The sequence below is a fragment of the Neomonachus schauinslandi genome, chromosome 6 (genome assembly GCF_002201575.2).
Source record: "Neomonachus schauinslandi chromosome 6, ASM220157v2, whole genome shotgun sequence".
Lineage (NCBI taxonomy): Eukaryota > Metazoa > Chordata > Mammalia > Carnivora > Phocidae > Neomonachus > Neomonachus schauinslandi.
Genome location: NC_058408.1, coordinates 77,364,493 through 77,379,139, shown reverse-complemented (window position 1 = coordinate 77,379,139; position 14,647 = coordinate 77,364,493). Strand labels below are relative to the sequence as shown.

At 41.2% G+C, this 14,647-nt stretch overlaps 1 protein-coding gene across 1 annotated transcript; it reads right to left on the bottom strand.

The window, feature by feature from the left end:
• Positions 1-249: 249 nt before the first annotated feature.
• LOC110586049 (interferon-induced protein with tetratricopeptide repeats 1-like) lies at positions 250-9,413 on the bottom strand. The gene is made up of 2 exons (XM_021696206.1): positions 9,316-9,413; positions 250-1,742 (listed from the first exon to the last, which is right to left on the bottom strand). The coding sequence occupies exons 1-2, from the start codon at positions 9,318-9,320 to the stop codon at positions 305-307; spliced, it is 1,443 nt and encodes a 480-aa protein (XP_021551881.1). The 5' UTR covers positions 9,321-9,413; the 3' UTR covers positions 250-304.
• Positions 9,414-14,647: the final 5,234 nt, after the last annotated feature.

Here is a 14,647-nt window from a genome sequence, read left to right as displayed (position 1 = left end):
TTAAACATTTTATTTTATGTAAGTCCAGTGCTTTATTTGCTACAAATCTACTCAAAAAACTGTTTTTCTACTAGATAACATACACAGAGAAATGGTTCCTCTCACTCTCACATACAGAAATGTATATATATCTGTTTCACTATTCACTACTGAATACAAACAATATTTTATCAGGTTTGAGTATAAATGTTAAAAACTTGTATAACTATAGTAGATTACTTAATATGTTTCTGAAAGTAGCAAGCAGAAAAAATGATTAGAGTTAACACATTTACCTAAAAATCAAACAAAATGTGAACGTGGTTCATATTTCCACGGCTAGGGATTGTGTCTCAGAGTTCCCAAAGTCAGCAGCCAGCCGCAGGGCCCGCTCATAGTACTCCAGGGCCTTATTCATTTCTCCTTTGACTTTGTAGATGAACCCAAGAATGCTCAAGCTTTCTACATCTGATGCATTTCTACGAAGTTTCCTTAAAGCCAATTTCTCCAAAGAATTCATACTTTTATCCCTTAACAATGATGCCTTCTCTATTTTTACTGCTTTCAAATAATGGATAATTGCATTGACCTCAGATTTCTTTTGAAATTCCTGAAATTGACCATAGTGGAAATGTATCTTTTGCAGTTTTTCTTCTTCCAGTGATTTCAAGCAGAATGCTCTTTGGTATGTGTCTTCAGCGCTTCTATAGTCGTCAGCTTCTATGTACATACCTGCGAGGTGTATATAAGCAATGTCAAATGTGGGCTTTTGTTCCAGAGCAAATTGAAAATGAGATATGGCCATTCTTACCATTCTGTCAAAATTTTCTCTAACCTGTCCTCTGGGCTGCCAGTTGGCAGCTCTCTTTATTTCGATCATTTGTGCCCTGTAGCAAAGCCCTATCTGGTGGTGCAGGAAGGCAGAGGAGGGGGTGGCACGCAGGGCCATTTTTAAGAGCCAAAGAGCTTTGTCCAGAGAGCCTTTTCTTCGGTAAAACTTGGCCGCGTATCGGAAGACGTAGGTCTGCGAGGACATGTTGGTCAGTGCTTCTTCAATGTACTTTTCTCCTTCAGCTTCTTGGCCTACGTCCTGAAGCTTCAGGGCAAGGAGAGCCTTAATATATGCATCTTCTGGATTTAGCCTGATGGCCTCTTTCAGGGGCCGCAGACAGAATGCCTCACTAACCTGTGTTGCTTTGTTAAAGACGTCCAGGCGGTAGGTGGCGATCGCATAGCCAGTGCTAAATTCAGGGTTTTCCGGGTCCACTGCCAGAGCCTTCTCAAAGCAGGCCTTGGCCCGTTCATAGCTCTTTCCTCCACATTTCAGCAAGGCCCATCCCTCCTCACAGTCCATCTGGGGACACTCCACCCTGTAGCGGGAGGGAGCCTCGAACTCCTTGCAGGTGTTCTCCACCTTGTCCAGGTAAGCCTGGGCTTCTTCGGGTCTGCCCATGTGGTAATACAGCCAGGCGTAGTTGCCCCACGTGACCAGACGTCTCGCATCTGATTGGGCGGCACGTTCCTGCTGGATTAAGCCTTCAGCCTCCTGCAGGCTCCTCAGGGCTTCCTGGTTCTGGCCCACCAGGTGCTTCACATAGGCCAGCAGGTTGTGGATCCCCACGTTGTATTTGGTGTCTAGGAAATCAATCTCATCCAAGATCCTGTTTTCCAAATCAGGCAGTTCGGTGTCCTCAACCAGCAACTCCCACGTAAAGTGACATCTCAGCTGGTCCAGCTTAGCTTTGACCTCATCCGCATTCTTACTGTGAAAACAAAAACAAAACAGATTTTCTTTGTTGAATGAGGAACAATCAATAGAAAGAAGCCAAATAAAACGCCTCTTTTTTAGAACTTAGCCTTGGAAAGGGCATGCCTGCTGTGGTTTTCCTTAGAGTCCTTATATTTCTAAGATCTGCATGGACTTTGGATGCAGCTTGCCTGGTCCCATACACTGGCTTCACCGCTTTCCACCAAGTAACCTCTCTGTGGTTCAGAGTCTTGTCGGTAAGACGTGGATAATAACAGACGCACCACACTTGAGTCTGGATTTGGGTGAAAATAAATACGCCTGTTTTTGTGAAGCATTTAGAGCATGCATCTTACATGCTATAATAAGAGTGTCCTGTGTTCCTATATCTCTAATCAGGACAGAAACCAGTTAGAAAGGTAGAGCCTTACAAAACATTATTCACTTCAGGACCTTAGTCTGTAGATTTTGCAACAAACGAAGACCACCTAAAAGGGATGATATTTGTTCAACCAAGTTTTTTTTCCCCCACTTTTTATTTGGAAATAATTATAGACTCACTGATATTTGCAAAGAGAGTACAGGGGTCCGGCGTACCCTTCCCCCAGTTTCTTCCAGGGACTGTACCTTACCGATAGACTATACCATAGCAAAGATACTGACTTTGGGAAAATATCTGTCAGTTCTGTGTCATTTCATCACGTGAGTGAGTAAATCCATGGAACCACCACCTCAATCAGATGCAGAACTACTTTATCATCGCAAGCATCGACCTCATACTATTCCTTCAGAATCAGGCCTGTTGCCCTCCCTTCTCCTCACCAAACATCCCTAGCCTCTGGTCACTTGTTTTCATCTCTAGAATTCTGTCACTTCAAGAATGTCATATCATGGAACGATACAGTATGTGGCATTTTGAGATTGCCTTTTTTTTTTTTTTACTCATCATAATGCCCCTGACATCCATCCAAGTTGTTCAGTTTATCGATGGGTCATTCCTTTTCACTGGGGAATAATATTCCGTGGCATGGGCATGCCATAGTTGGTTTACCTATGCATCTATTCTAGGACATTTCCATTGTTTTCAGTTTGGGCCTATTACAGTTAAACGTACTATGAACAGCTGTGCACAGACTTTTGTGTGGACATACATTTTCATTTCCCTGAGATAAGTGCCCAGGAGTGGCATCCAGGTCATATGGTTAGCATGTGCTTATGTTTTTAAGTAACTGCCAAACTATTTTCCACAGTGACTGTATCATTTTACCTTCGTCCTAGCGATGCATGAGATCCAGTTCTCTGCATTTTTACCAGCATTTGGAATTTCACTTAAAATTTTTTTTTCTTAGCTCTCTTAATAGGGGTTAGTGATATCTCACTGTGGGCTTAATTTCCCTTCCCTATGGGCTAGTGGTGTTGAAAATCTTTAGTGCTTCTTTACCATCCACACATCCTCTTTGGTGAAATATCTCTTCGTATCTTCTGCCTGTTTTCTAATTGGATTGTTTGTTTTTTCATTGTCAGGTTTCAAGAATTCTGTATAGATTCTAGATATGAGTCCTTTGTGAGGTATGTGGTTTTCAAATATTTTCTCTCAGGGTGTAGCCTGTTTTGTTTTTTGGGTTTTTTTGGGGTTTTTTTTTATCCTTTAATAAGGTCTTTTGAAGAGCAAAAGTTTCTATTTTTGATGAACTATAATTTATTGATTTTTTTTTCTCTCATGGATCATGCTCTTGGTATGGTGTCCAGGAACCCCACAGCAAGCACGAGGTCCTGAAGATTCTCTCCTGTGATTTCTTTTTCTTTTATTTAATTAATTAATTTTTAAAAGATTTTATTTATTTATTTGCCAGAGAGAGAGAGCACAAGCAGGGGGAGCGGCAGGCAGAGGGAGAAGCAGACTCCCGGCTGAGCAGGGAGCCTGATGTGGGACTTGATCCCGGGACCCTGAGATCAAGACCTGAGCAGAAGGCAGACATGTAACCAACTGAGCCACCCAGGCGCCCCTTTAGTTTGTTTTTAATTTTTTTTATTTTAAAGATTTTATTTATTTACTTGACAGAGAGAGACACAGAGGGAGAGAGAACACAAGCAGGGGAAGTGGGAGAGAGAGAAGCAGGAGCGGCTCCCCACTGAGCAGGGAGCCCGATGCAGGGCTCGATCCCAGGACCCTGGGATCATGACCTGAGCTGAAGGCAGACACTTAACGACTGAGCCACCCAGGTGCCCTATTTTAAATATTTTTATTTATTTATTTGAGAGAGAGCGAGAGAGAATGAGCAAGCATGAGCTGGGGGAGGGGCAGAGGGAGAGGGAGAACCAGACTCCCCACTGAGCAGGGAGCCGGATGAGGGGCTCGATCCCAGGACGCTGAGATCACAGCCTGAGCAGAAGGCAGATGAATAACCGACTGAGCCACCCATGCACTCTTCCTGTGATTTCTTCTACACGTTTTATAGTTTACCTTTTACATTATATCTATGATCCATTTTGAGTTAACTTTTGCATAATGTAAGCAGATTAATTTGCTGGCTTATTTTCTGCCTATGGGTATCTGATTGTTTCATCACCATTTGTTGAAAAGACTGTTCTTTCTTCATTGAATTGCTTTTGCACCTTTGTGAAAAATCAGTTGGCAGTAATAATGTGGGATTATTTCCTGGTTCCTTATTCTGTTTCCCTGAGCTATGTATTTATCCCTACACCAGTACCATATAATTTCACTTACCGTAGTCTTAAAATTGTGTGGGATAATTCCTCTCACTTTATTCTTCTTAAAAATTATTATCCTAGTTCCTTTGCCCTTCCATATAAATTTTAGATTAATATTGTCTGTATTTATAAAAAATCTTGCTGGAGTGTTTTTAATATTTCTTTTTTTAAAGTATTTATTTGAGGGAGAGAGAGAGTGTGTGTGTGCGTGTGAGAGCATATGGGGGGGAGGGGCAGAGAGAGAAGGACAAGGAAACTCCTTGCTGAGCAGGGAGCCTGACTGCAGCTTGATCCCAGGACCCCAGGATCACGACCTGAGCTGAAGGCAGACGCTTAACTGACTGAGCCATCCAGGCGCCCTGTTGCTGGAGGTTTTTTTTTTTTTTTTAAGATTTTATTTATTTGATAGAGAGAGCAAGACAGCGAGAGAGGAAACACAAGCAGGGGGAGTGGGAGAGGGAGAAGCAGGCTTCCCGATGAGCAGAGAGCCTGATGTGGGGCTCGATCCCAGGACCCTGGGATCATGACCCAAGCGAAAGGCAGACGATTAACGACTGAGCCACCCAGGCGCCCCTGTTGCTGGAGTTTTGATAGGAATTTTATATCAGTTAAGGGAGAATTGACAGTTTTGCTATGTTGAGTCTTCTAGTCCATGAACATGCTATATTTCTGTTTATTTAGACCTTTGTAGTATACAAAATCAACATGTAAAAATCAGTTGTGTTTCTGTGCACTAACAATGAACAACCTAGGAAGCAAATTAAGAAAACAATTCTTTTTTAATAGCATCAAAAGAATAAAATACTTAGGAATAAAGTCAACCGAGGAGGTGAAAGGCTCGTACACTGGGAACTACAGAACATTGCTGAAAGAAGGTAAGGAAGACAGAAATAAAGTAAGAAGCATCCTGTGTTCATGGCCTGGAAGCTTTAATATTGTTCACATGTCAGTACCACCCAAAGGAATCTACAGACTCAGTGCAACCCCTGTCAAAATCCCAATGGCTTTTATTGTTTGTTTGTTTGTTTGTTTGTTTCAGAAATAGAAAAACCCATCTGAAAATTCAGATGGAATCTCAAGGGATCTCAAATAACCAAAATGATCTTGAAAAAGAACAGAGTTGGAGGTCTCATACTTTTGGATTTCAAAACTTACTTCAAAGCAACAATAATCGCAACAGGGTGGTATGGTCATAAAGACAGACATATTGATGAGTAGAATAGAATTGAGAGCCCAGAAATAAGCACTCACATTTATGGTTGCATTAGTCTTCTAGGGCTACCATAATGAAGTACCACAGACTGGCTTAAACAGCAGGCATTTATTTTCTCACAGTTCTGGAGGCTGGAAGTCCTGAATCAAGGTACCTACTGATTTGTTTCCTGATAAAGGCTCTTACTGGCGTCCACATGACTTTTCCTCTATGGTGCTTTAGATTGAGAGAGAGTGAGTGCACTTCCTCTTCTTCCAAGGAGATCAGCCCTTTCAGATTAAGGCCCCACCCTTATGACCTCAATTAACCCTTAGTACTTCCTCACAGGCCCCAACTCTACATACAGTCACAGTGGGGGTTAGAGCTTCAGCATATGACCAGAGGGACACAATTCAGTCCATAACAATGGTCAAATGATTTTTGACACATGTGCCAAGACCATTTAATGGGGAAAGGTGTTTCAGTGAATGGTGCCAGGGGGCGCCTGGGTGGCTCAGTCAGTTAAGCATCTACCCTCGGCTCAGGTCATAATCTCAGGGTCCTGGGTCCATCCGGCTCCGGTTCTCTCTCTCCTTCTTCCACTGTCCCTCCCCCCATTCATGCTTGCTCGCTCTCGCAAATAAATAAAATCTTAAAAAAAATAACAACCCCCCCAAAAAACCAAATGGTGCCAGGAAAGCTGGATATTCACATGCAAAAGAATGAAGTTGGACCCTTATACTGTATACTAAAAAAAAACCAAAAACAAAAACCCTCAAAATGGACCAAACTACAAAAATCTCAGAAGAAAATAGGAAAAAACTTCATGACATTGGATTTGGCAGTCTTGGTTAGGACACCAAAAGCATAGGCAACACAAGTAAACAGAGATTAAATTGGATTTCATCAAAATTAGAAATGTCTGTACATCAAAGAGCACTACTGACAGATGAAAAGACAACCCACAAAACGGGAGAGATTATTTGCAAATCACATATCTGATAAGGGATTAATATCCAGACTATATAAACAACTCTTGTAACTCAACAACCAAAAAACAAACAACTGGGGTGCCTGGGTGGCTCAGTCAGTTAAGCATCTGACTCTTGACTTTGGCTCAGGTCATGATCTCAGGGTCCTGGGATCGAGCCCCCCATCGGACTCCCCGCTCATCAGGGAGTCTGTTTGAGATTCTCTCTCTTCCACTCCCTCTGCCCCTCCCCCTACTCATGCTCTTTCTCTCTCAAATAAATAAATAAATAATCTTTAATTAGAAAAAACACAACTGACTGAAAAATGAGCAAAGGATTGAACAGACATTTCTCCAAAGAAGATACACAGGTGGCCTTAAGCACATGAAAGGTGTTCAACATCACCAGTCATAGCAAAAGGCAAATCAAAAGCAAAATGAGATACCACTTCACACCCATTAGGATGGCTGCTATCAGCAAAACAGAGAAAACAAGTGTTGATGAGGATATGGAAAAATTAGAACTGTTGTGCATTACTACGGGGAATTTAAAATGGGGCGGTTGCCATGGAAAATGGTGATGATTCTTCAAAAAAATTAAATAGAATTGTCCTATGATTCAGCAGTGCCACTTTGGGGTATATACCCAAAAGAAGTGAAAACAGAGACTCGAACAGATGTTTACATACTTATATTCATAGCAGCATTGTTCACAATAGTCAAAAGGTGGGAGCAACCTAAATGGCCATCAAGAGATGAATGGAATATATATACAGTGGAATATTATTTAGCCTGAACATGGAAGGACATTCTAACACCTGCTACAACATGGATGAACCTTGAAGACATTATGCTAAGTGAAATAAGGCAGCCACAGAAAGCCACTTCTTACATGCTTCCATTGCTATGAAATATCCACAGTAGGCAAATCCATAGAGAGAAAGCAGATTAATGGTTGCCAGAGCCTGGAGCAAAGGATGAGTGGAGAGTGACTGCTTAAAGGGTATGGGGTTTCTCCTCAGAGTGATGAAAATATTCTTGAAGTAGATACTGGTGATGGTTGGACAACGTCGTGAATGTACTAAATACCACAAAATCGTATACTTGAAAATAAGTGAAAATGGCTAATTTTATCATACCTATACCTATATTTTATCATATATACCTATATGATCACAATAAAAAATCATGCTACTAAACCAGGAGAAATTCTACAAGTGATATATACATATTTTTCTCTAGTACATGTTGAAATAAACACAAAAGCATTAAAACATAAAAACTAATTAGTATGCAGTCTGAAATGATCTCATGAACCCCCCACTGGTACACTTTAAGAAATTTAGGGGCGCCTGGGTGGCTCAGTCAGTTAAGCAAGTCTGACTCTTCGGCTCAGGTCATGATCTCAGGGTCCTGGGATGGAGTCCCGTGCTGGGCTCTGTGCTCAGTGGGGAGTCTGCTTGTGATTCTCTCTTTTCCTCTGCCCCTCCCCTGCCTCTCTAAAAATAAATAAACAAATCTTCTTAAAAAAAAGAAACATTGGTTTAAAGGTTAAATAAAGTATCACTGAATAGAGACTCTGGCTCATGTCTCAGCTCTATCATTTGTTATCTGTGTGATCCTTAACGTTTCTAAGTCTAAGATTCATTATTGCAAAATCAGTATGATCTGAGTACCTGCCTCATTGCTGTCTTTTGAGGGTTAAATATAATAATTTACATAATACTTTTAGAAGCCAGGCTGGCACTTAATAAGCATTGAGGAAGTGATAGCTACTTCTATATTATTATTATTATTATTATTATTATTTCCTTTATCGATGATAACCCATTCCATCTGTCTATAGACCAGGGAGGAGGGTTGATCATAGGCCTGTAATTATGCACTTTCTGGAACTTCTGTCCCTTCAAAATTTTGTCCACTGGAGCACTGAGGGGAAATTTGCAAGTCGATATTAATTAAAATTTTTTTAGTCTGTTGGGTGATTTAAATCAAGATTCAGTTTAGACAACATAGAAATTCCCACATTAGGGCCTTTAGCTAAGGGATATGTGGATGTTCCCAAGTACACAACTCCAGTCAAGCCCCGTGGCCAGAAGGATATCAAGGATCTGCAGACCACTGGCTTCCATAGGGAGAGGTAATCTGCTCCTCTTGAATCCGGTCAGATTGAGAAGACCTGCCATGGGAGCCCAGCAGTACAGACAGTGAGACCGGAAACCTACAGAGGAAGGTCTTGTTCTCTAGGCCGTGAGCTTCTGCTACCCCATGCCCACAGTATTTTCCTCAAGAATCTGAGAGAACCCAGGACTGTGGCTCATACAGCTATGTGGGTCCCACTTTCCCCCCATAGTGAGGAGCCAGCAGAAAGCATTGTCTCTTTCCAGATCAACTGTCCGTTCCTTCCCTAGGTCGGACAGTAGTGAGTTTAGGGAAAAGAATTTCAGAGACTGGGGGTCATTTTCTTCCTTCCTAGAAAACTCTTTTCTCACATCCCTCTGCTTCTTTGGGCTTTATTATGAGGTAAGCTTCCGCAGGGTGATGCTAACACAAAGGAAAATGCCTGAATTAATGAACACTCCATCCACAAGCAGATGCTCAAATCAAAGAGTAAGGAAACTTGACATTACTGAAGCGAAGTCTCTGGAGATGGTTTTGATTAACATTTTTTCCAAAACTTTAGACTGAAAGGCGGGGGAGCAGAAAAATCCTTACCTCATGGCTGTGATGAATTAGACAGTGGTTCTGCAGTGTTCTGCTTAGCTGATGGGCTCCTCTGAGATCCAGCCGGTCTTGAGGATATTCTGGGCTTAAGCCCCACCTCGGGGCTCTATAAGATAAACAGTTAATGAGTAAGCTGTGGCCATGTTGTTACCAAATTAAACTGGAAACCAAGATAAAAACCGAAAGTGGAAACTGAAACTAGTTAGCAGAGTTCCTGCTTGGGGAAAATGAAACAGGGATGGCTTTCTCTGTTCTGTTTGAAAAAAAACGATTGAGAGGAGGCTGGTGAAAGCAGTTTCACTGATAAGGCGAATTCCTCTCCCAGGCTCTGCATGGCCTTCTAGAGAGCTGGTTGGGGGCGGGGGGTGGGGGGGAGCGTTGAAGGGGAGGAATGCCAGGCGCGTATAGTCCACTAAGCCTGGAGCCAGGGATGCCTGTGAGCATCGGCTTGTGTGAACTTGCCAAACTCATGCCCTAAATCTGTGCCTTTGTTTGCTCATCTGGAAACAAAGTGTCCCTTTCATAGTATAAAATGCTGCATATATATTACTAAACTGGAGTCTCAACCCAAATTTGCTGCGACTGACCGAGAGGTTGTGTTTTACTAATTCTACTCTGCCTTTGTTTTGCATACCCTTCCTGAGAATGGCCAATGACAGTAAGAGCCTGTATCTAACCTCTTCTTTGTTCATTGGAACAGAGACAATGTCTTTGTTAGCATCTTAAGACTTCAAACAGAACACGTTAGGCCTTAATGACAGTATTTTTAATGCTCTCTGGGGTAGTGCTCTAAAGTGTTCTTATTTCTCAGACCTCACTCTCATAGCTGTGCAGGAGCACTGTCCAGTTCTGTCCAGTTCTCTAGGTGCCTGTGGCTCTATTTATTTATATTTTTAAATTTAATTTAATTTTATTACGTTATGTTAGTCACCACACAATGCATCATTAGTTTTTGATGTAGTGTTCCATGATTCATTGTATTCGTATAACACCCAGTGCTCCATGCAATACGTGCCCTCCTTAATACCCATCACCGAGCTAAGCCAACCCCCACCCCCCCTCCCCTCTAAAACCCCTCAGTTTGTTTCTCAGAGTCCATAGTCTCTCGTGGTTCGTCTCCCCCTCCAATTTCCCCTCGTTCATTTTTCCCTTCCTTCTCCTAATGTCCTCCATGCTATTCCTTATGTTCCACAAATAAGTGAAACCATATGATAATTGATTTTTTTTCTCGACTTATTTCACTTAGCATAATCTCCTCCAATCCCATACATGTTGATGCAAAAGTTGGGTATTCTGATGGCTGAGTAATATTCCATTGTATATATGGACCACATCTTCTTTATCCATTCATCTGTTGAAGGGCATCTCGGCTCTTTCCACAGTTTGGCTATTGCGGACATTGCTGCTATGAACATTGGGGTGCATATGGCCCTTCTTTTCACGACATCTGTATCTTTGGGGCAAATACCCAGTAGTGCAATTCCTGCATCATAGGGTAGCTCTATTTTTAATTATTTTGAGGCACCTCCACACTGTTTTCCAAAGTGTCTGTACCAAGTTGCATTCCCACCAACAGTGTAAGAGGGTTCCCTTTTCTCCACAACCTCTCCAACATTTGTTGTTTCTTGCCTTGTCAATTTTTGCCATTCTAGCTGGTGTAAGGTGGTATCTCAATGTGGTTTTGATTTGAATTTCCCTGATGGCTAATGATGATGAACATTCTTTCATGTGTCTGTTAGCCATTTATATGTCTTTTTCAGAGAAGTGTCTGTTCATGTCTTCTGCCCATTTTTTGACTTGATTATTTGTTTTTTGGGTGTTGAGTTTGAGAAGTTCTTTACAGATCTTGGAAATCAGCACTTTGTCTGTAGTGTCATTTGCAAATATCTTCTCCCATTCTGTGGGTTGCCTCTTAATTTTGTTGACTGTTTCCTTTGCTGTGCAGAAGCTTTTTATCCTGGTGAAATCCCAAAAGTTCATTTTTGCTTTTGTTTCACCAGCCTTTGGAGATGTATCTTGAAAGAAGTTGCTGTGGCCAATGTCAAAGAGGTTACTGCCTATGTTCTCCTCTAAGATTTTGATGGATTCCTGTCTCACATTGAGATCTTTCATCCATTTTGAGTTTATCTTTGTGTATGGTGTTAGAGAATGGTCGAGTTTCATTCTTCTGTATATAGCTGTCCAATTTTCCCAGCACTATTGATTGAAGAGACTGTCTTTTTTCCATTGCATATTTTTTCTTGCTTTGTCGAAGATTATTTGACCATTGAGTTGAGGGTCCATATCTGGGCTCTCTATTCTGTTCTATTGGTCCAAATGTCTGTTTTTGTGCAGTACCATGCTGTCTTGGTGATCACTGCTTTGTAATATAGCTTGAAATCAGGCAACGTGATGCCCCTAGCTTTGTTTTTCTTTTTCAACATCTCCTTGGCGATTCGGGGTCTTCTCCATACAAATTTTAGGGTTGTTTGTTCTAGCACTTTGAAAAATGTCATTGGAATTTTGATTGGGATGGCGCTGAAGGTATAGATTGCTCTGGGTAGCATAGACATTTTAACAATGTTTATTCTTCCGATCCATGAGCATGGAATGTTTTTCATCTTTTTGTGTCTTCTTCAATTTCTTTCATGAGTGTTCTGTAGTTCCTAGAGTATAGATTCTTTACCTCTTTGGTTAGGTTTATTCCAAGGTCTCTTATGGTTTTTGGTGCTGTTGTAAATGGAATTGTTTCTCTAATTTCTCTTTCTACAGTTGCATTGTTAGTGTATAAGAAAGCAACTGATTTCTGTGCATTGATTTTGTATCCTGCCACATTACTGAATTGCTGTGTGAGTTCTAGTAATTTGGGTGTGGAGTCTTTTGGGTTTTTCACATAAAGTATCATGTCATCTGCGAAGAGAGAGAGTTTGACTTCTTTGCCAATTTGAATACCTTTTATTTCTTTTTGTTGTCTGATTGCTGTTGCTAAGACTTCTAGTACTATGTTGAACAATAGTGGCAAGAGTGGGCATCCTTGTCATGTTCCTGATCTTAAGGGAAAGGCTCTCAGCTTTTCCCCATTGAGGATGATATTTGCTGTGGGTTTTTCATAGATGGATTTTATGAACTTGAGGAATGTTTCCTCTATCCCTATACTCTGAAGAGTTTTAATCAGGAAAGGATGTTGTATTTTGTCAAATGCTTTTTCTGCATCAATTGAGAGGACCATATGGTTCTTCTCCCTCCTCTTATTTTTTTTATTTTTATTTTTTTTTAAGATTTTATTTATTTGACAGAGAGAGACATAGCGAGAGAGGGAACACAAGCAGGGGGAGTGGGAGAGGGAGACGCAGGCTTCCCCGCAGAGCAGGGAGCCCAATGTGGGGCTCGATCCCAGGACCCCGGAATCATGATCTGAGCTGAAGGCAGACGCTTAACGACTGAGCCACCCAGGCGCCCCTCTCCCTCCTCTTATTAATGTGTTCTATCACATTGATTGATTTGCGAATGTTGAACCACCCTTGCATCCAGGGGATAAATCCCACTTGGTCGTGGTGGATGATCCTTTTAATGTATTGTTGGATCCTATTAGCTAGGATTTTTTTTGAGAATTTTGGAATCCATATTCATCAGGGATATCGGTCTGAAATTCTTCTTTTTGATGGGGTCTTTGCCTGGTTTGGGTATTAAGGTAATGCTAGTCTCATAGAATGAGTCTGGAAGCTTTCCTTCTGTTTTTTGAAACAGCTTCAGGAGAATAGGTATTATTTCTTTGAATGTTTGGTAGAATTCCCCAGGGAATCCATCAGGCTCTTGTTTTTTGGGAGGTTTTTGATCACTGCTTCAATCTCGTTCCTGGTTATTGGCCTATTCAGCTTGTCAATTTCTTCCTGTTTCAGTCTTGGCAGTCTATAGGTTTCCAGGAAGGCATCTATTTCTTCCAGGTTGCTTAATTTATTGTCATATAGTTGTTGATAATAATTTCTAATAATTGTTTCTATTTCCTTGGTGTTAGTCGTGATCTCTCCCCTTTCATTCATAATTTTATTAATTTGGGTCCTTTCTCTTTTCTTTTGGATAAGTCTGGCCAGTGGTTTATCAATCGTATTAATTCTTTCAGAGAACCAGCTTCTAGTTTTATTGATCTGATCTACTGTGTTTCTGGTTTCTAATTCATTGATCTCTGCTCTAATCTTTTTTAAAGATTTTTATTTATTTATTTGTGAGAGAGAATGAGAGACAGAGAGCACGAGAGGGAGGAGGGTCAGAGGGAGAAGCAGACTCCCCGCTGAGCAGGGAGCCCGATGCGGGACTCGATCCCGGGACTCCAGGATCATGACCTGAGCCGAAGGCAGTCGCTTAACCGACTGAGCCACCCAGGCGCCCCAATCTCTGCTCTAATCTTAATTGTTTCTCTTCTAATGCATGGCTTAGGCATTGTTTGTTGCTTTTTCTCTAGTTCTTTAAGGTGTAAAGTTAGTTGGTGAATTCTGGATTTTTCTATTTTTTTGAGTGAGGCTTAGATGGCTATGTATTTCCCCCTTAGGACCGCCTTTGCAGTATCCCATAGGTTTTCGACCGATGTGTCTTCATTCTTATTGGTTTCCATGAATTGTTGAAGTTCTTCTTTGATTTCTTGGTTGACCCAAACATTCTTGAGCAGAGTGGTCTTTAGCTTCCAAGTGTTTGAATCTCTTCCAAATTTTTTCTTGTGATTGAGTTCCAGTTTTAAAGCATTATGGTCTGAAATATGCAGGTAATAATCTCAATCTTTTGGTATCGGTTGAGACCTGATTTTGACCCAGTATGTGCTCTATTCTGAAGAAAGTTCCATGTGTGCTTGAGAAGAATGAGTGTTCTGTTGTTTTAGGGTGGAATGTTCTGTATATATCTATGAGGTCCATCTGGTCCAGTGTGTCAATCAAAGCTCTTGTTTCCTTGTTGATTTTCTGCTTAGATGATCTGTCCATTGCTGAGAGTGGAGTATTGAGGTCTCCTACAATTAACATATTGTTATCAATGTGACTCTTTATTTTGGTTAACAGTTGGCTTATATAGATGGCTACTCCCATGTTGGGGGCATAGATATTTACAATTGTTAGATCTTCTTGTTGGATAGACCCTTTAAGAATGATACAGTGTCCTTCTGTGTCTATGACTACAGTCTTTAGCTTAATCTAATTTGTCTGATATGAGAATTGCTACCCCGGCTTTCTTTTGAGGTCTGTTGGCATGGAAGATGGATCTCCATCCCTTCACTTTCAGTGTTGATGTATCTTTAGGTTCAAAATGAGTCTCTTGTAGACAGCATATAGATGGGTCCTGTCTTTTTATACAATCTGCA